Source organism: Thermomyces lanuginosus, assembly GCF_041956635.1.
Source record: "Thermomyces lanuginosus strain ATCC 200065 unplaced genomic scaffold VTN49scaffold_19, whole genome shotgun sequence".
In the NCBI taxonomy this organism is placed as follows: Eukaryota; Fungi; Ascomycota; class Eurotiomycetes; order Eurotiales; family Trichocomaceae; genus Thermomyces; species Thermomyces lanuginosus.
In genome coordinates, this window is record NW_027192353.1 from 419,656 (window position 1) to 440,304 (window position 20,649).

General features: G+C 51.8%; 10 protein-coding genes across 10 annotated transcripts; 6 read left to right on the top strand and 4 right to left on the bottom strand.

The window, feature by feature from the left end:
* Positions 1-181: 181 nt before the first annotated feature.
* Positions 182-1,252, bottom strand: VTN49DRAFT_755 (uncharacterized protein; the record flags this gene model as incomplete). Its single annotated transcript, XM_069415831.1, has 2 exons — positions 182-940; positions 995-1,252. The coding sequence occupies 2 exons, from the start codon at positions 1,250-1,252 to the stop codon at positions 182-184; spliced, it is 1,017 nt and encodes a 338-aa protein (XP_069271115.1).
* Positions 1,253-1,562: 310 nt separating this feature from the next.
* VTN49DRAFT_756 (uncharacterized protein) lies at positions 1,563-3,877 on the top strand (the record flags this gene model as incomplete). Its single annotated transcript, XM_069415842.1, has 4 exons — positions 1,563-1,991; positions 2,057-3,354; positions 3,407-3,820; positions 3,871-3,877. The coding sequence occupies 4 exons, from the start codon at positions 1,563-1,565 to the stop codon at positions 3,875-3,877; spliced, it is 2,148 nt and encodes a 715-aa protein (XP_069271116.1).
* A 2,930-nt stretch (positions 3,878-6,807) lies between these two features.
* VTN49DRAFT_757 (uncharacterized protein) lies at positions 6,808-8,766 on the top strand (the record flags this gene model as incomplete). Its single annotated transcript, XM_069415853.1, has 1 exon — positions 6,808-8,766. The coding sequence occupies one exon, from the start codon at positions 6,808-6,810 to the stop codon at positions 8,764-8,766; it is 1,959 nt and encodes a 652-aa protein (XP_069271117.1).
* Positions 8,767-9,099: 333 nt separating this feature from the next.
* Positions 9,100-9,309, top strand: VTN49DRAFT_758 (uncharacterized protein; the record flags this gene model as incomplete). Its single annotated transcript, XM_069415864.1, has 1 exon — positions 9,100-9,309. One exon carries the CDS (start codon positions 9,100-9,102, stop codon positions 9,307-9,309), a length of 210 nt encoding a protein of 69 aa, XP_069271118.1.
* A 1,115-nt stretch (positions 9,310-10,424) lies between these two features.
* On the top strand, positions 10,425-11,513 carry VTN49DRAFT_759 (uncharacterized protein; the record flags this gene model as incomplete). Its single annotated transcript, XM_069415875.1, has 1 exon — positions 10,425-11,513. One exon carries the CDS (start codon positions 10,425-10,427, stop codon positions 11,511-11,513), a length of 1,089 nt encoding a protein of 362 aa, XP_069271119.1.
* Positions 11,514-11,859: 346 nt separating this feature from the next.
* On the top strand, positions 11,860-13,788 carry VTN49DRAFT_760 (uncharacterized protein; the record flags this gene model as incomplete). The annotated part of the gene is made up of 3 exons (XM_069415887.1): positions 11,860-12,055; positions 12,118-12,194; positions 12,253-13,788. 3 exons carry the CDS (start codon positions 11,860-11,862, stop codon positions 13,786-13,788), a joined length of 1,809 nt encoding a protein of 602 aa, XP_069271120.1.
* Positions 13,789-13,888: 100 nt separating this feature from the next.
* On the bottom strand, positions 13,889-15,457 carry VTN49DRAFT_761 (uncharacterized protein; the record flags this gene model as incomplete). Its single annotated transcript, XM_069415898.1, has 1 exon — positions 13,889-15,457. One exon carries the CDS (start codon positions 15,455-15,457, stop codon positions 13,889-13,891), a length of 1,569 nt encoding a protein of 522 aa, XP_069271121.1.
* Positions 15,458-15,779: 322 nt separating this feature from the next.
* Positions 15,780-17,138, bottom strand: VTN49DRAFT_762 (uncharacterized protein; the record flags this gene model as incomplete). The annotated part of the gene is made up of 4 exons (XM_069415909.1): positions 15,780-16,593; positions 16,653-16,763; positions 16,838-16,856; positions 16,940-17,138. 4 exons carry the CDS (start codon positions 17,136-17,138, stop codon positions 15,780-15,782), a joined length of 1,143 nt encoding a protein of 380 aa, XP_069271122.1.
* A 330-nt stretch (positions 17,139-17,468) lies between these two features.
* On the top strand, positions 17,469-17,945 carry VTN49DRAFT_763 (mitochondrial 54S ribosomal protein mL60; the record flags this gene model as incomplete). Its single annotated transcript, XM_069415920.1, has 3 exons — positions 17,469-17,509; positions 17,570-17,802; positions 17,893-17,945. The coding sequence occupies 3 exons, from the start codon at positions 17,469-17,471 to the stop codon at positions 17,943-17,945; spliced, it is 327 nt and encodes a 108-aa protein (XP_069271123.1).
* A 735-nt stretch (positions 17,946-18,680) lies between these two features.
* VTN49DRAFT_764 (uncharacterized protein) lies at positions 18,681-19,391 on the bottom strand (the record flags this gene model as incomplete). Its single annotated transcript, XM_069415931.1, has 1 exon — positions 18,681-19,391. The coding sequence occupies one exon, from the start codon at positions 19,389-19,391 to the stop codon at positions 18,681-18,683; it is 711 nt and encodes a 236-aa protein (XP_069271124.1).
* Between the last annotated feature and the right edge of the window lie 1,258 nt (positions 19,392-20,649).

Here is a 20,649-nt window from a genome sequence, read left to right on the forward strand (position 1 = left end):
TGTAGAAGGCACGGCAGAAGTCCAGTTGGACGACTCGTTCGGTTTCAATTTCTGTTCCACCGTTGGAGAATATAGATGGCGTTTGTAATGTCAATTATAGATATGTAGAGTACTGTGTCATACAAAGGGTATTATACAAGGCGTGGATATACATAGAAAACAAACTGCCAGCAGTTCAACGCTAGTCCTTCAACTCGATGATGCTGTCAACCATTCGCATAAACTTCTCGCGATACTCTTCTGCCGTGGTGGTAATCGACATTGGTCCCTGACGACCGATGACGTTGAACGTCTGTATCATACCCGTCATAGCCTGGGCCTGCAGCTTATGTTTTGCCCAAAAGAAATCCAACAGCACGAGACGATACCGCCATTGCCCATCTGCCGACAGCACACCCTGCCGCCAGCTGTTCCCGCGACCGACTGATTTCGGCGGGGTTCCATCCGCTGGATACCGGACCAAGAAGAGTGAGTAATCCACCGCGTTCATTGACTGCAAGAACGCGAGATCCGATTCGATGGTCCTTCTCAACTCGCGATGCTGGTCTTTCGTAATGCGGATTTTATCCTTAAATATATCGAATAGTTTGCTCGTCGCGTCCTTGGGGGTCAATTGATTCGGAAGCAAGTCTCGCTCCGGGTAGAAGTAGCTGACTGGTTTCAGGTCGTAGGTTTCCCACCGGTCAGAGTTTGGGTCGCGAGGGCGATCATGAAGGATGTTCTCCATAATCACATGATGGGACGGGGTGCATTTGAGAATCGTCCCTATGGCAGGATGCTGTGATCCTAAGAAGTCTGTGATGCGCACCAGGAGTGAATCTCGGTTCTCTTGCATGTAGTCATAATATGGATGAAGAAAGTCGTCCCTGAAGAAAGAATATTCAGAGTATCGAGGGAGGCTTTTGATTAGCAAGTTTGAATTTTCTGTGCGAAAAAAGGTCTAAACATGGTAAGCAAACTTGCTCATAATTCGTCGGAATTGATGAGAATATACCGATCCAGAGAATCCTAAATCTCCTACAGGCTGAATCGGGTCGAGGAATGACGCCCGGTAGTCGTTTTCATTGATTTCCCAGACATTGTTGCGCAGTTCTCGAAAAAGCTCAGCAGATATGCGAACCAGCCGAATCTTCCATATTGCAAAGAAGGCAATTAGACCTGAAAGCAGGCTCGTCTTTCTCTCGTGTTCTGGTTCCCGAAGAAGAGCTCGATGGATCGATCTGCTGATATCAGCCTGGCGACGTCTTCCCATGGCTGGTATGCAGAAAAGAGATCATTATTTTTGGACTCTACATGCATACGGTCTTTTTGGCCGTTCAAACTCATGTATTTAACTGCTGCGGGTGCAGATTTCAATGCATTGACCGGGGTCCCCGAGTGACGTCACAGATACCTGGCGACGAGATGGCGGACTAACTGTATTAGAAAAAGCTTTCTGACAAAGTTTAGGGCTAGTCACGTGCAATTTGAGGGGTAGCTTCACGTGAATTTAGGGTTATGTAAGATTTTGAAAGAAAAAAAAAATTCCCCTCGATGACTCACCCAATTGATACCAGAGCTCCATGAGCCGCCATCTTGTTAGCGGGGCTGGGCGATTTTCGGTCGCCTTTTCGCATTATACAACAGTTCTCCGAAGCGCACACCTCTCTCTGGCAAGAAACAGCTCCTGCTCACTGGGGCGACTCTCTGTTCCTCCGCATTTTACGTTCTCTTGTCGAACGATTGTCACTGGTCGAGTGCGCCGTGCAACAATGAGCTCGACTCCAATCCTCCCGGAGGATCAATCGATCCCGCGTCTTGACCAACTGCTCGTGCAGCCGCCGGAGCAAGCGTCCAAGTATCCCAATTGCTTCCCGTCGCTAAACCCTGTCGACATCTACCGACAACATATCGCCGAACGACTGGCCGAAGTAACGGGCATTGACTCGTTGAAGATTTACCAGAGACTGGCATGGACCAACGCCTTGGACAAAGGTGATTTGACTCTTCCGGTAAGATATCGTCTCACAGCGGGGGCCGATTGATATTGCGCTAATATTCGTTTGTCCCTCTCTAGGTCCCCGCACTCCAAATCAAGGGGAAGAAGCCTGATGAGCTTGCTGCCGAGTTTGCAGAGAAGTTCGGCGAGACAGATCTTGTGCAACGCCCCGTGCCCGTGCAGACTCATCTGCAGTTCTACTTCAAGCCGGAGCCGCTCACAAAACTAGTCGTGGAACGCATTCTGCGGAACAAGACTACATACGGTACCAATGGCAACCACGGTCTCCGTGACCCGTCCGATCCGTCAAAGGGACGTAAGAAGATCGTTGTGGAGTTCTCGTCGCCGAACATCGCCAAGCCCTTTCATGCCGGGCATTTGCGAAGTACCATTATCGGTGGCTTCCTGGCAAACCTATACACCATTTTGGGCTGGGAGGTTATCAAGATGAACTACTTGGGTGATTGGGGAAAGCAGTATGGGCTGCTGGCAAATGGGTACAAGTACTATGGCAGCGAGGAAGCCCTCCAAAAGGACCCAATCAACCATCTCTTTGACGTCTACGTCAAGATTAATCGGCTTGTCCAGGAGCAGGAGGGTCCGATCAACGAACTCAAAGAGAAGATCAAGGCCAAGAAGGAGAAGAATGAAGATGTGTCGGAACTGCAAGCCGAGCTAGACAAGCTCGTGGAGGAGAGTGAAGACGAGAAGGCACGCAAGTACTTCAAGAGCATGGAAGACGGCGATCCAGAGGCACTTGCTCTGTGGAGACGATTCCGCGACCTCAGTATCGAGAAATACCGACAGACGTATGCCCGGCTCAACATTGACTTCGATGTGTACTCGGGCGAGTCGCAGGTCAAGCCGGAAAGCTTGAAGTGGGCGTACGAGACCATGGAGAAGACTGGTGTCTCAGAACACTCAGAAGGCGCAGTGATTGTGGACTTCGCCAAGCATGGTGCGAAGAAGCTCGGCAAGGCCATCATTGTGCGCAAGGACGGCACACCGCTGTACTTGACGCGAGACATTGGTGCGATTTTCGAGCGAGAAGAGCAATTCAAGTTTGACAAGATGATCTACGTGGTTGCGGCCCAGCAGGACCTCCACCTGGCACAGTTGTTCAAGGTGGTGGAACTGATGGGCTACAAGGACTTGGCGGCCAAATGCCAGCACGTCAACTTTGGTATGGTGCGCGGCATGAGCACTCGAAAGGGCACTGTCAAGTTCTTGGATGATATCTTGAGTGACGTGGCGGACAAGATGCATGAGGTGATGAAGAAGAACACTGCCAAATACGAGCAGGTCGAAGATCCGCTCGCTACGGCGGACACGCTGGGCATTACAGCGGTCATGGTGCAGGATATGACTGGCAAGCGGTGGGTTTTTCATTAGTGCGTCCTGAGCTTTCATGTATTAACAAGATGGCAGGATCAACGGCTATGACTTCAATCTCGAGGCAATGACCTCATTTGAGGGCGACACTGGCCCGTACCTACAATATGCGCACGCACGTCTGTGCTCGATGGCGCGCAAATCCGGGTTCCAGCGCTCGGACGTGGAGTCGGCAGATCTGAGTAAGCTGACCGAGTCGCACGCAGTCGACCTGGTACGACTTCTGGCGCAATGGCCGGATGTGGTGTTGAACGCGGCGCGGACACTGGAGCCTATGACGATCCTGACGTACCTGTTCCGCATGACGCACATTCTCAGCTCCGGATACGACGTTCTCAAGGTCGTCGGCAGCGAGCCGGAGGTGGGCAAGGCGCGGATGGCGCTGTACGAGGCTGCGCGACAGGTGCTGTTCAACGGCATGCGTGTTCTGGGTCTGAATCCGGTGGATCGGTTAGTTGCTGTCATCCGTCTTGGTCTCAGTTCGATGCTAATGGTTGCAGGATGTAACGCTTTGGCATAGCTCCGCTCAATGCAGGGATCACGGAATCCTTCTGAATTGTAGACATTTTGGAGATTTGACGTGGAAGACATTTCAGGGTCCAGGTCCTGATAGAAGCTGCTCAGCTGGAATTGTCATGATTTTTTAGATGAAACTGAGTCATGCTCGCAGGGGCATCGCTCCACTGTTCGTAACAAAGCACAGTACTGGTAGAAATCAAAACTGGCGGTCACCACGACCTTCCTGGTGCCCTTCTTTCTCGTAAAATGTTGTCGTCATGTCCATACCAGTCGTCGTCAACATTATCAATATATCCCTTGCATCACATGAACATGGCGAAGTTCGGCTATGAATCGCACAATATCTCCAGGAAATAAAGATGCTCACACGCCCCATGGGGGGGATCCTGGCCAGAACTATGGAGAAATATGTATGGACACGTCGGAAGATATCCATCTCCGAGAATCTACTTGTTATGGGTACTAGAGATAAGAAGCTACCGACTTTTATTATGGAGCCTGGCGAAGATCCCTGACTATGATGGAGACTGAGATCCTGCCTGCAGAGTTCAAGTTGCAGGCTGCAGCGAAAACACAAGACCATGCGAGTCCCGTTCGGCAGCGTCGTTGATTGGTTAAAGAAGTTAAGAAACGTACCAAACCTTGATCGCTTGATGGAGAATTGGAGATTCAGTTTCGGCCGGCATCGGCATGGTGGGCACGCGGCTCCGTCCGACCAGAGTTTAGAAAAGTGTGTAGCCTACCAGCCATCCAGCAGATTGCCACAAACCCTCCCGGAAAAAAGATCCCATCATCCCTCCAGCCATCTTCATTCCTGCTCACCGGGGTTGGATTTCAGGCAGAAAGAAGCGGAATGAGGAATTTACTCACTTATCTTCAAGTCTTGATAACGTCATTCCCTGCACAGCCAATCGGGCTAGTGGTCAACCGCAGGGGGTTCGGAAGGACTGATGGAAGAATTGGAGATTGGGGAATGCGAGAGCTGGAATGCGGGACCCCTTGGGTTAGTTTAAACTTAGGGCTTAGGTTAGGTCAAGGACCTTAGGGTAAACGAGATCACGATGCTTCCCGATCTGGTTAAGTCTACCACTGGATTAAGGTGTGTTCCCTGCATATCATTCCGTCCCGTCCCTACCCGGACTCCGGCTATGTCAACATTGACATTGACAGTCTCCGTACTCCGTACTGATACTTTTTCTGATAACCGAGGCTTTGGGTCGAAGAAGAACTGAGAAATCAAAAATAACGCACTCAGAGTACCAAGCCTCGCGGCTATTTTTCTTGCGGGCCAAAAGACCTGGAATTAATAATCGTGAACGCGGCATAGATGCCCAAGGGGTTGATCCAGTGGGGGATTTGGATCGCGGGCTTCCCGTTTGGTTCCGCTCCGCCGACCCATGGGATCAGGGAATCATGACACCACCATGTTGGCGCCGATATCGCTTTCGACAATTGACATCTGCAAGGTAAGAGAGAGAGGTACAGGAACCGGACGATCAACCCGATCCTCGAGTCCGACAAGTCTTTGGCTCCATGGGGAACGGGGTTCTTGCGCGTATTAATTTAGTCCACATGAATTCTAATATTATGGCCACTTCAGCCCGACATGTACAGGTACTTGATTCACTCCCTCTGACTTGTACTTCCTCCCATTCTGCCTCTACTGGTCTAATGAGATGGCCCTGGAATCCTCGTCATGTCGCCAATCCTCAGAGGCAACTTAAAAGGATCGTAGATTGACTACTAGAATGCAGCCCAACCTCAACTGCCATCACCATCGTCCTCGAGGGCGTTCAAGTTCATCTCTCCTCGAGGACTCGGAACCTTCCACAATCCCCCCTTGTTCTTCTCCTTCTCCCCGGATCCCGACCGTAGGAAATAAGAATAGCCGGAGGGCTCTGAGACTTTTTTTTTATCCCTCAAGTTTTGCCCCCCACCGATCGCGCAGCCGCCCAACCCCTCCTTGCAGCCTCTCTTAGACGCGCACCTCGTGCGGCGCTCGCTGGGCCTGACGCGAAAAGAAATTTTTTCTGCTCGCCTCCGTGGGTTGTCGTTGTTTTCTGTATTTTCATTTTCTCATTTCTCTCTTGTTGTGTTTTCCTGATTGTGTTTTCTAAATTCTGATTGTGTGTGGGTTTTGCTGCACGTCTGCATCCTTCATGCTTGGCTTCGAGCGTGTCTGAGTCATCCCCTTTTTGCTTCAGGCGACTCCTTTTTTTTTTCCTCCCAGCAGAACGGAGGAAGAAAAAAAAGTTAAAAGAAAAAACACGCAAAAAAAAGTCACCATTTAACCTGAAATTCGCTTCCTGCAAATCTCCTTCTTTTCACGACTCTCGACGCATCCTCGATCCTCTTGCTCGGCCCTGCTCCACTACTTCCAACCACTGCGCTGGCTCTCCGCCTGCCAGATCATCCAACCGTCAACGGCGCTCTGCACGCTGCACAACCATCCATCGCCTGCCAATCTACCTGTCCATTCAGAGTCCGCCAGAACGTCGGGCTCTGATTGACTCACATCTGGTGCGACCTCGCCTCGTCTTCCTCTTCTGTGCGCATACATCGCTCTCAGCCAACCCCGTTGGTGCGGTTATTCCCTCGATACCCGCCCCAGTTTCTCTCGAATGGAGCGCGATCCAGCTGCGGTGCATATCATTCATCAGTTCAGAGCCACTGTCGGCCGTTGACCACTGTTGTTTGTCCGTGTTCACTGGCGATCGACCGGCCTAGCCTGCATCGGCGCACTTGCGCCCTCTCCGCTTCTCGTCGCGCACCCGCATTTCCACAAACACTAAGCGAATTCTGGTATTTGGTTTCCTCCTCAGCGCGCTAGGCCTAGCCGTCGTCTACTTTTTCTGACTAGTGAGGAGACCCACGACACCGTTCCCTTTAAACTTCCCCCCCTCCTCCTCCTCGGCACCATGTCCAGACGAGTGCCCCAGGAGCCGTCCGCTGCTTATCTGGAGGATTACGATGAGGACGCCGACGAGATTCTGCCCGATACTCGAAGAGTTGCCAATATTTCTGCCAAACGCTCCCGATCCGATCTGAAATCTACCGAAGTAGGTTTTGACCTTGCTAGCGATTCCGGCTATTCCAGTCGCACCGCGGCCACCGGCCACAGCGGTCAGTCCGTTCAGAGCTCTCGAGAGACTCGACTGACCCACCAGAATCTATCCTCGTTGAATACATCCCAAACGGCCGTGGTGGCCAGCCCCGAGCAAAGCCGGTCGCGGGAGAGCCGCAAGGACAAAGGAAAACAGCGAGACGAACGTCGCGCCGCCATTGTCGAGAGAATGCGTTCCGAATCCAGTCGGCAAGCCAATGCTGAGCGCCCCTCCCGATCGCCCTCCAAGTCGAGGCGCCGAGAGAGTGGAATGATGTCGCATCCTTCGGATTGCTGGCAATGTGTGCCAACGAATGGGTATCACTATCCTGGAAGCCGGGGCGAAACCCACCCCGCCGAATATTCTAATTACTATTACGGCCATCCAACTGCGGTGCAGGAGTATCACGTCTCAACACCATCTACTCCACAATACTCATACCCATACGAGACCTCCGTGCAGGTCGCCCAGCGATCCCAACGTCGTCCCAGTCGGTCCACTGCCTACCACTCCGATGCCCGTAGACCCCTCAGCTACCATGGTGGCATGCCTCCTGAGTCTATATACACGCATATGCCCATGAGCCCATACGAGCATGGTCCACCTCCGTCTGCATCTGCGTATTCCAACTTGCCCGCATACGGTCCTCCTGCGGCATATCATCAGCAATACTATGTTGATCCAGGCTCGCCCGTTCAAGCCATCTACGAGAGGACACGACCACATGGCAAGACGCGCACATCGGAACGGAGCCGGCGACCATCCGTCTATGGACCGCCCGTGGTTGAACAGCGGGCCGCGACGCCGACCTATGATGATGACTATCCCGAGCAGCATACCCCTCGCCGTACCCGACGTGCATCCCGATCCTATGCCGACGTGGAGGAAGACTACTATCGGATGCCGCCGCCAGCGGCGCCGCCAACGAAACAAAAGGAGAAAGTGCGAACTCCGGCCCAAGTGATTCAGAAACGGCACGAGTCCGTGCAGAAGACGGTCACGACGAATAGCATGCCTCCACCGCTTACCCGGCGCCGAATGTCACAGTCTCAAGAGCCTCCTCAGTGGGCTGACTTTTCCGAACTGAAGCGTGCCTTGCCTGATCGTGAAATCCGAAAGATTGCAGTGGAACCTGAGCGCTCGCATAGTGTCAAGGGTCGACGGCGGACGACCTCTTACCACGAGGTTGACCCGCCTCGACGAATTTCCATCGAAACCTCCGGTCGGCGTCGGCGTGTGTACTACGCAGACGAAGCACCCAAGGACATCCAGGCGGAAATTGAGGAAAAGAGCCGCTCAGCAGAAGAGTATCAAGCGTCCCGGGCCGGTCGGGCAATGCCCCTGACGACGGAGGACTTGCTGAACGTTAAGATGGCGCAGCAGCGACCGGAGAGCGACAGCGGCAGCGTGAAGAGTCGAACAAACAGCAGCCCGGGTAGCGACATACGGACGCGAGACGGGAGTGGCGTCGGCTCCAAGTACGACGAAGAAGGTAGCTTCACCATGACTATGAATGGCATGACCATGAGCTTCACACAGGAGTCGGTCAGTGGAAAGCGCATTCACTTGCGCACGGGCGAGCAAGGCTCGTTGGAGTTGAACATTGAGGGACGTCGACCACGCAAATACATCATGCCTGCTGCACGCTCGGACTACACGAGTGTTAGCAGCCGCAAGGACGCTGAAGAACGCCGAACCCGCGAGGAGCGTCGTTCTGACCGAGCCAGTCGACGGTCCAGCCGCTCGACGTTCAGCAGTAATGGATACGACTGAGTCATGTTCACCTTCGTGACGTGTCTTAGAGCTACCAATATTCGATATATGGTAAGATCCGTTTCTATTCTTTCTACAATGAAGCTGACCATAAAAAGGTTTGAAAAAGCACATGCTTGCTGTTGGTTTTTCTTTGTTTCGGAAAGACAAAAGTTGGACTCGGGTTCTCTTTGGGAGGTTTTGTCTTGATATTGATTTCAATTTTGCTCTCTGGCGATTGTCGACGTTTACCCCCTACCCCTTCCTTGAGAGGATGTTCAATCATCCTTTTGCACGCGTGCATGACTGTACGATGTAACGACCGTTGCGATGACTGATGAGCGATGTCTTATCATGCCCTCATGTGATGTTCACTGCCATGTTTACGCTAATGCAATGTATGATTTGATGATGCTGATGTTGTTTTTGTTGCATTTCATCTTTTTTCATAAAATTCTGCTTCTCGCATTGCATGTTGGCCATTTTCTGTTTTCTCGATACAGCAGTTTATGCTTCGGTAGCCTCCCTTGTTTGACACGTTATACCCTCTGCGTTGGTTTTTGATTCCTTTCTGCCTTTTTGCCTTCCTCGTTTTGTCGACAACTGCCAGATCATGTCATGTACGAAGGCTATGTCTAATCGCGCGCGATGATGATGACGATCATGCCAATGTACATCCAGATGCCTGATTCTGTACAATATGAGGAAGGTAAATTTTCCTAGAACTATGTGTCCACTATTCAGCCATTGATTTGTTCCCTTCATGGTTGTATGCGGAGTCGACCTTGTAGGTTGTAACCGGTAGTTGCAGAACCCAAGCGAGGCCAGACCACCGCTAGACGTTTCAATTCCTCGACATCATCGCCTTTAGGCTGCCAATTCAGCAGATGGATGGTAGCGAGGCTCAAACACCAATCTGACCAATCTAACAAAAGCCAATTTCAGGAACCAAGTATGTTCAGCCATCCACTCTCAACCATGATCCAAGCGCGCTTAGGATTAAATTCCATCCACCTATCATGGAGCGATCACTGTAAGAATTCGCCAACCGAACGGCGTTGTCGCCCACTGCTTGGGCAGATCACTCATTCGGTGATCGCCGTATGACCTCAATACAGAAGACTTCTTAACTTAGCCACGTGCAAGCACCGACAAATCAACACGAGACAAATGTCGTTAAACAAATGGTATGCTGCCCAAGTCCGACGATCATCCACTCGAGGTTCGGATAACATCGGAGGAATGGCAGATTGGCAGGTGGGAAGATCGGACGGGTAAGATCGCGGCTGACGGCCCCACACGTGATCTGCATTGTGGGGTGGCCCCCGAACACGTGATATGCCAAGACGAAATTACTGCTGACATAAGCGGAGTTACCAGGGCAACGAGGACCCTAAACATTGATGGCTTGCAGCCCAGCCTCCCCAGCCTCGTGAATTACGATGTGCTCAACCCAGCGAACTTGGTCTGGGAACAGATTTCCATGCTGTTATTTTCATAGTTAAGCATTTCTCGATGAGTCTGGTTTGATGCATGACGAATTTGAACTGATAGAACATCCGCTTGAATAGTGCCTCCCGCATACTTTGTCGTCGATTCGTTGACACGGCTGGGATAGAATCAGTTGACAGACGGTTGCGCCAGGGCCTGTCTAGAGCCACGAGCTCTCGACCGCCAACATGGCCCCCGTGACTCTTCATAGCCTAGCAGGGCTATCTACACTCTTCCTTACCAAGCGTGATGACTCGAAAAACGAAGATGAAAAAGACAATGATTTTCACCCCGGCCAGGGTGCGATCAACCCAAATTCAATCAACATGAAGGCTCTGATGGTACTATTTGCTCTCATCGGTGCTGGGTTTGCGTTGGCTGGGATATGGTTCTTCTTCTGGGCGAAGAATGGTGGATTTGTCTGGAAGAAGAACGACTGGGAAGAGTACAAATCAACAGTACTTCGTCGGAAAGGCCCAGATGGACGGACACTCAGCAATGCCACAAAGAGCACCAAGCTGGGCGGCGGAAGTATTGTTGGCTTCAGCGATGAAGGCATGACCATCACCGACATGACCGAGACGGCGACGACGTTTTCGGAGAAACGACCCCGTCGCAAGCGGAACCTTCGAGAGCTACTTTTGCGCAGACAAAGAGAGGAAGAGTGGGAAGGTGCCGAAGATGAGGACGTACGACGATATCGAGACGAGAAGCCTGCTCGCGTCGGAGGCATCAATAGCGAGCCGGAAGGCACATACTACGGCACCGAGTACACCACGAGCAACCCGCCGACATCTTACAACGAAAGCGAAGTCCAATCTCAATCCTACCACAGTGAAGGCAGGCGCAACCGCACAGTTTCCGAGTGGTCCTTTACAGCTGGCAGTGAGGACGTCTTGAGCCGCGCAACGGACGAGCGACAACTGATTCGCGGCACCGAACATTCTCACTCCCGTCGCGGGTCGCGCCGTGAGTCTCGACACGGTCATGAGTCTCGTCGTCACCACCGACAAAGCCGTCACTCACACTCGCGACATAGCAGCCCGCGCAAGAGGGACCGATCGTCGGTGGGCAACTACACGGAACCGCTCGACTTCTCTTCCCGTGCCTCCAACACGGACTACCAGTACTCCAGCATCAGTACAGAGCTGGACGACGGCAAGGGGACGAAGACATATCACCACCCCATTCCAGAGCTGACCAGGGGATACCGACGGGAGTACAACGGAAGACGCTCCAGAAGGGACAGCTTGAGCGAGAGCGATAGCGACAGCTGAAGGACTCGATGTTTTCGTGCTCTGTTTTGTTACGATTCGGCATGACATGGATATGATGGACACGGTATTATGGTGTGATGTCATGATGCTTTGTAAATGACTTGGACTCTTTGCAGATAGCTACGGATTTCATGTACAGTTATGGATTCTAGAATTTCACGATTTACACGGCTTCATGATTTCATGGTTCATCCGCTTATCAATCAAATGGACTCCGTAATGCAAGTTTCGGAACGGAAAAACTACAATACCGGATAATCCAGCGGAGCTTTTTTTCTTATCAATAGTTCAGTGCATTCAATTGTTGTCAAGACGAAAAGCAAGAAAAATATATCAAAAAGTAACAATGAAGCGCAAATTAAACGAAGACGACGTCCCGTCGGCAGAGCCCACAGAAAATGCTACAAAAGAAGAGAAGACGTTTGAATCACTAGGTCTCGATCCGCGACTCCGCCAGGCTCTTGTCAAGGAGAATTTCGCAAAGCCGACGCTCGTTCAGGCAGAGGCCATCCCGCTGGCACTTGAGGGGAAGGATATTCTCGGTATGTCATTACAATGGTAAATGCCTTTATGGTGCGATTGATCCTGACATATTGCTGTTCAGCGCGAGCAAAAACCGGGTCAGGGAAGACGGCGGCCTATGTCCTCCCAATTCTGCAGAACATTCTTCAGCGGAAAGCGGTATAGATTTTTCTGGTCTTCTTTAGCGGGTTTAAGAAGCCAGCTGATATCTTTCTAGGCAAATCCCTCGCTAAAAACTACATCCGCTCTGATTCTCGTTCCCACAAGAGAACTCGCCGAGCAGGTTCAAAGGGTCATTGTGTCGTTTTCCTCATATTGCGGAAAGGATGTGCGATCGGTGAACCTCGCACAAAAGGTGTCGGATGCGGTGCAGCGGGTGATGCTGGCTGATCTTCCGGACATTGTCGTGTCAACGCCCGCCCGGGTCCTGTCCAACGTGAATAGCTCTGCGCTATCACTGAGGGATCTTACACAGCTGGTTATTGATGAGGCGGACTTGGTGCTCTCATACGGATACGAGGATGATATGAATGCGCTTGCCAAGGCGCTTCCGCGCGGAATCCAGACAATTTTGATGAGCGCGACACTCACATCCGAAGTCGACACATTAAAGGGCCTCTTCTGCCGAAATCCAGTCACGCTGAAGCTGACAGAGAAAGAAGACGAGGGGTCCGGAATCAGCCAATACGTGGTCAAATGCGCCGAGGATGAAAAGTTCCTGCTCACCTACGTCATCTTCAAGCTTCAGCTGATCAAAGGGAAATGCATAATCTTCGTCGGCGACATCGACCGGTGTTATCGATTGAAGCTGTTCCTAGAGCAGTTCGGCATCAGAAGTTGCGTGCTCAACTCTGAACTGCCGGCCAACTCGCGCATCCACGTGGTGCAAGAATTCAACAAGGGCGTGTATGACATTATCATCGCTGCCGACGAGCAGGAAGTGCTAGGGAAAAGGAAGTCCAAGCATGACAAAGAGGATGCCGAAGTAGAGCTCTCCGACAGTGAGGACGAGACACAACAGCAGAAACAGCAATCAAATAAGAGTGGTCAGAAGCTCACCGCCAAACAAAAAGACTACGGTATCTCACGAGGAATCGACTTTCAAAACGTCGCATGCGTTCTTAATTTTGACCTTCCGACAAGCTCCAAATCCTACACACACCGCATCGGACGAACTGGTCGAGCCGGAAAGACGGGAATGGCGCTATCATTCGTGGTGCCACGGGAGCTCTACGGCAAACACAAACCAACAAGCTTCCCCACGGCACAACACGACGAAGCCGTTCTGGCCAAAATCATCAAACGGCAGGCCAAGCTCGGGCACGAGATAAAACCTTACCACTTTGAAATGAAACAAGTCGACGCCTTCCGGTACCGCATGACAGACGCCCTGCGCGCGGTGACCCGTCTTGCAGTGCAAGAGGCACGCGCGCGGGAGATCCGACAAGAGCTCGTCCGCAGCGAGAAGCTGCGGCGGCACTTTGAAGAGAACCCGGAGGAGCTGCGCCATCTGCGACACGACAATGAGGCCCGCACGGCGCGCATTCAGCCCCATCTCAAGCACGTCCCGGAGTATCTGCTGCCCAATAAAGGGAAGCAGGGCCTGGTGGCAGACGGGCAGGTCGGGCATATTGGTCTAACAAAGCCGAATCAAAATCGCATCCGAAAAGCCCGGGAACGAAACCGTGGCCGAGGTGGAGGGCGAAAGGCAGATCCCTTGAAGACGTTCTTAGGAAAAGGGAGACGGAAGTAGTCGGTTGTTCTCTTTGTGCTTTGCTATAGAATTGGGGCAACGGATAGGAAAACATGCGGGTATGCGCTGTACATGTATATACATTCAAGCAGATAATCTACTATGCATCCGTACCAAAGGAGAAATGTATCCATTTCCCTTTTCCTTCACGTCGAATATTTCGGACAAACCGCTCGACGTCCCGCGCCCTAGCGAGTGCCTCTTCGTAGGCATTTTTCTCCTTTTCAAGGCGATTCCTTGTCATCTCATCCATGCCAAAATAATCATCACTGCCAAGCGTCCTGTGTTCCGGAGTCCAACCCGGTCCCAGCCCAACCCATTCAACGTCACGCCAGGCTCCGTTCCAATCCGGCCATGGCCGCCGCCGAATAACCTCTCCGCTCGCGGAAACACCGTCCCAACTTAATGCACCGAACCAGGCACTGCACCCTTCAAGATCGAGCCATTTTAGACAGTATGTGGTGCGCGCGAGACGGCGAAGGACACTAGTTGCCTCACCCCAGTTGTCTTCAGGAACAGAATTCAAGTCCGCGCCGACAGTGGAAGTCGAATGTGTTTGAAGGGAGGTCGATGTCATGGAGGGAACTGGCCAGTGCGCCAGGGAGAGGTGCGTAACTGTGGAGATGTGCGAGAGCAGGTTGATCAGCGAAGACCAACTTGCGCTCTTTGGGGCGGGGTGGGCTAGTGAGAGGTAGCGCAGGTTCTCAAACCGCAGTTTCTGTCCCGGAGAACGACGCACGATCGGTGTGGATGCTGCGTCAGCTTCAGCATCGGTTTCATCCTCTCTGTCCGTCTCGGCATCCCAGGAGTCTGGGATGTCTTTCTTATCTGGAGGCTTCGTCGCGGTCGAAACTCGGGTCCGGTCAAAAGGCAGGAGCAGCTGCTTGGACAGTTGTCGAAGACTAGTGTACCTCCCGAGTCCTCTACTGAGATCCAAACGCGTAATCTCCGGCTCAGCAGCGGGAGCATATTCACCCGCGAACAGCGGCTCAATACCTGGCACGCGAGGATAACCTCCATCAGGGTCATAGTATACGCCGATATAACTCAACAGGAGCATCCTCAGGCGACTGGGCAGTTCAGCCAGAAAATGCCCATCATAATCCACATGCCATGTCCAGTTTCTCGCCATCGACGTCAGCACCAGATGCTGCAGGCTGCTTCTGGATGGAAAGGTCACACCTGGCAGCCTATCCAAGCGCAAAATGGCCCTTTGCTCCGATAAAGCGATGTTTCCGCCGTGTTCTCCCTCAGCTCCACGCCCAGTCGTCACTGGCCGAATATTGCCCTGCAGCCAACTTGTCGGCGGAGGCGGACCGGGCGTCCGGCGCACCCGGCGCATGAGCCCCGTCGAAGAAGACCGAGCATTAGGTCGTGGTCGTGGCGGCGGCGTCTCGGGCACCTCGAGGATATGCCTCAATGACGGATGCACAGTGCGTGGTACCGCCACGCGAGGGCTCGTGCTGACGGCGTCAGGTGCCGCCGGTTCGGGTTTGGAAACCTGCGTTCGGCGGAGGTGCTGGATTAAATCGTTCACTGAGCGATGTTCTGCTGAATTGTTGCTGCCATGATGGTCACGGTGATTTCTCTGTGAGGATTCTAATGTGGGATGCGGTGTACTGGTCGGCTTGATCGAGGCATAGTGGCTGTGTTTATGTTTCTTGGGCATGTGGTATTCACGGCAATCACTGGAAGGAGCACGTGTTTTCTGAAAAACAGGAATTTACATAGCAGTGATGGTGAACACGCATCACTCCTAGCACGTCGACCTACTGGAGGATTCATTGCGTTGAAGGACTCCAGGCTACAATCTCTAATCTCCGGTCCTGATAAGCTTATCTTATCAGCGCCACTATCCGATATCTTATCACTTACAGTATCAGACGAACGACGGGAGTGTTTGACAAAAGACATCATAGGGCATTATATACAAGGGCGGGTCTCATATTGGACTGTGGCAGTTTGCACGCGTCAAATACATGTTGCTTATATTACAGGTCCCTTACCCAGGATTCGTCCTTCATTTTCCCTTCCCTTCGCCCTCCTTCCCGAATCCATGTCTCGACGAGGCTCGCCTTGGGGTCTTCATCTGGCAAGCCTCGGGATTTTCGGACCTCGAGGACCAGCTCTCTAACTTTCCTGGCGCACTCTTTGCGCAACTCGACCGCTTCTTCCCCATACATGAGGTCTTCGTTGAGCACGCCCAACGGAAGCTCAGCCACGGAAGGGTCTGCCTTCTCGGCCTTTGCTCGAAGCTCCTGCCACCGTCGTCTCAAATCCCCAAATACCTTCTCCGAGTCAACTCTTTCGCCAAAGGTTACGCTGACAGACTTAAATGGGCGGGGGAGAAAACGCGGGAATGTGCGGTCTTCGGGCATGATCTCATCCGTCCCTTCAATCCAGATGGGCACAACATCTGGGCACTCAGTGGGCTCCAGGATCAATCGTGACACGCCCCATTTGAAATAGCGCATGACCTTCCCCGGTGACTGATGGACCTTGCCCTCGGGGAAGATATGCACCCAGGACCGTGAGTTGCAGGCGTAGGTAGAAGGAGCTAGGATGGAATCATCTCCCGTAGTAGTATAAGCGGTCGGGACTTCGGAAAAAGGATCCACGCAGAGATTTGTCAGACTCCAGTTCTGACGTTCTGCCGGCGCCAGGGCAGGGCCAACTGGGAACGGACCTTTAGACAATAGCCTTATCCCCTGCGTCCAAGTAGGCTGGAAAAGACCACCATGCGGAGAATGGGCGAGACGATGCGTGGGGAGAACCTGGCCCATAGTAAAAAATGCCGAGAGCGGTCTTTTCGAGGAAGATCAGTTCCCAAGGCCATATGAAACCCTCCTATGTCCTAACCCTACCGACTCTGAAAGCAGATATCATGACTACCGAACGCCCAGCGTCGATTATGCGATGGCATGTTGAAGTAGTACCTGAAAGGAAGTACTCCCCACATGAGCGGATCATCCAATCTATCGGGTCAGTTTTGAATGCCTTCAATGCCTCGGCTGAGTAGATCGGGCCGCATGTTTTCGTTCAAACGTACACGCTGATATGGTTGGAGACTATTGATATGAAAAGAATCAGCTTCTAAACTCTTCTGCAAACTTACTAGCGAACCGCCGACACAAATGGTATCATTACACACCTGTCAGAAGCCCTCGCGTGCACTTGGATGGATCGCGCCTCGATTCCAACAATTCCAGGAACCGATCCAAGCCATTGACCTCGAGTTTACAGAATCCCAGTAAAAATCCGCGGCATAGAGCACCAACCTGCCACATCGTCATCGACGACGCGGCCCTCCACCAGGTAGAGGGCCGGTCCGTCGTCGCGCCCAGAGGCATTGGGGACTCGTCACAAAATTTCCGTAGACTTCATTGAACTAGGTGAGAATAGTAGCAACAATTATCTGAGGTCAGTGTCAGCCCATGACACTTGACCCTTTGATCTGTAAGGATTGAGGTAATGGAGCACTAGTTAAATAGCTGCGAGGCTTCTAAATCTGGGGAAAACGAAGTTGGACCCATGAGGTCATGACTGCGGATCACGTGATATTGAAAACAACCACCAACGTCCGTGCGCTTCCTATCCTTGGCGTCTGGCGATCTGCGAAATCATCGACTGAAAATTGAACTCGCCGCCTTGGCTGCATTACTTGATTATTCACCGGCACAATGTTCAAGCCCACTGCGCCGCTTTTCGGCGGTCTCCTATGGTGCGCCAATTCCAGGATACGAGCGCCGTTTCATGCACGGTAGCGCTGACGACGCCGCAGGAAAATTCCCTGGCGCCTATCCCGGATGCAAAAGGCCCGGCAACGAAAACGTCTCCGGGCCGTCGACAAGGTCGTTGACACCGTGAGCGCGGCGCTTCAGCGCAATGGCTTGCCTCAAACAAAGTCCATCCAGCGATGGTATGCAGAGATGCCGCGGGAGGAGGAGATGCTGCCTCGGGATAAGTACACCATCTACGACCGCAAGGAACGGGGCTACCGCAAGGGCATTCACAGTATGTTCTTGGATCTTTCTTGTCCTTCTTTTGGAACTCGGAAAGTCTCTTCGACTACGGTTCAGAATGGCTGACTATTTTCTCCGTTAGAATTGCCGAAGTGGACGCGTGTCAGCCAGCGAGTCAATCCTCCTGGTTTTTAATTCACCTCACTGTCCTTTGTCGCTGCCCGTCAGCGAAGTTTCGGATGAATCTGTCGCTCCCATAACAATAACCGACCCTTGTCTGTATTATTACTCCGCCCATTCTCGGCCGGTTTCCTGAGATGTGACGAGAGCAAAGGAAACGATTTCGATGGAGTTCCGGGAATTGTATTATATTAGCTATTCCAGCTTGTTATATACTAGAGGTCGACTCGGCGATTCTGGAATCGGAAGAGTCTATGAGTAAAGTGATCGCCTACTTCCAAATCTCAAGTTAATTCTTGATGGATGTTTCTGCTGATGAGATAATGATAAACCATTCAATGTAGGAGCGTCCGTTTTTCATCACACTCGTGGAGCCAGGAAGTACACAGGAACTTGGTGGTACATATGTTTGATCCAAGAGCGCCCTCATAATAAGTCCTAGGCGGTCTGGCCCAAGGAATCCTATTCCTGTAGCCAACTAAGTAATAGAGCAGCACATATCAATTCGGGGCAATGATGCCGAACTTTTCGACGTAAGCTTTGATGCCAATAGTGCCGCAAAAGGTGGTTCTTTTCCACGTTGTTTCCGGTCCTGAGACGATGTCGAAACAGAGAACTCTGAATGCTGTCCTGAACCCGCGAGCAGCCAGCTAACCGATTTCTGTTCGTTCACCGCAGAGACTTGCCTCTCTTAACCGTCGTACGCAGGAGTAGGCCCAGGTATTGAACTAGACATCTGGCGTCGGCTGCTCACAGTCGACGAAGAGCAGCTCTTTTCTCTGCCACCTGCTGCGGCCACGTTCTAGAGTAAATCCCAGGCATTCCACGATGTAGACAAAGGCGATTCCCAGAGTTCGCAATCTGCATATCTGTCAGGGCGGATGGCGCGTTGCAGGCTCGCATATTCAAATCAATGTCACTGTGTGGTGCGTAAGCGCCCTTTCGCGCTGAAATGTCCAAGGTTTCCGACACCGTGGCAGCCTCGGACCTAGTTTGCAATTCTACGCTGGTCTTTGTTCTTGCGTTTTCTGGGTCTCCCACGTGCCAGGGCGAGGATTCACAATAACCCCGACAATCCAGATGTCCGACATCACGATTGGGCGGATCCCACCAGATCCAATGATAATCATCATTTGATCCTTTCCATGACAGCCACCGGCGCGGCCATTCCCAAAGCCCGCACCATTGTGACATTGCCATACCGCACTTGGCGCCTGGGGCTGAGACATACAAAGTCTTTATTCTGCAAATGTGGGTGGACACCGAGAAGCGGGATCGATTCCGGGAGAGCAAATCTTCGAGTCTCCGGTAAAGGAGAATGGCGATTAGAATAGAGATCGTGCCTAGTAGGAGAACGGCAAACACCTTGAGTCTAACCAATCTCGGCAACCGCACCTCAGTGCCAACGAGCGTCCTGGGCGTACTCAAATCATCTTCTGGCTCAAGGCCTGATGGGGCCATTTCAGGAAATAATCATCTTCAGGCCCTCCTACTTGCTGGCCGGCATAAAATATCAGCTTTGATACGGCGGTGTTGCACGGAACAATGGAATGTCAGGTTGGAAGCCAAATTTGCGGGTTGGCTCCATTGTTCTCAGAGGAAGGAGCAATGGTTGCAGCTTTCCTAGTCTCGCCAGACACTAGTCGCGAGTTGACGGCATGTCAGATGCAGGAAATGTGGTTAGCCAAAAGAAAAGAAGCGGCCACAGCAACACCATTTCTGCAGTCTGATAATTCCATGCATAGTCCCCTGTGTCTGTCGACACACAGTCCTAGCAAAGATCAAGCACGGGGTGTCCGGAGGTGCGTGCGATCTTAGCCATCCAACACTAATATCTGTGAGCTGGCACTTTCCGCCAGCATGACAACCAGACGGTTACCAGTCTTCGGGATGGCCGAAAGAAAATAAAGCAGATAAACTAAGTTAGTAGAATGAGTAGATCTAATACATGCCGGCTGTCTCGTTGTGGTTATAAGTGCTGCATCCTGAGCATCAAAGCGCACTGCACTGCAGCTTTGATTCGCATTGCAAGCGAACGAGGAAATTGATGCCGATAAAAAATCCCAAGGCTCAGCGGAACGCTCGAGGCAAGCAGTGAGAACAGATCCCTATCGCCAGTTTACGATTTTGGCGATCATTGGTTCTGAAATTCTCTGCACAAGCCCAGACTCATGAGGTTTCTGTGCCCTAATAAAGTTTTTGCTGGAGGAACAAGCATGTCCAACATCTAGCTCGCTTATTTGAGTGTCATCACTGGACTTGAGGGACCTAAGTCACAAATGATGTCAATAGTTGATCATCAGTTCCTGCAGCCACGAGTGGCTGGTGAGATTCCTTGCATATACTCCGTACTACAGAGTACAGAGTACAACTTTGTACTCCATGCGGTGGAGGAACTTCAGAAATTCGGGGTTTGGCTGTGAAATGTGAAATCTCAATTTTTGAATTGTGCAACTCGTGAAATCTGGTGGGTTATCCAAGAACAATTCAGCCAATAGAGACTCTTACATTGCCCATTAGTCATAAATATCTCACGTGCCATTCTCGTATTCGCATACTCCGTACGGAGTACAGAGCCAATCAGTTTTCGATTTATGGCACCCAGTGAATCCAGTATCGTGATGACTAACACAATACTAACCAATTAGGAGTGCTCCGCACGGAGTACGTACCTTGGCGGAAATTTCATGTAATCAAATATTTTGCTCTGTACGGAGGT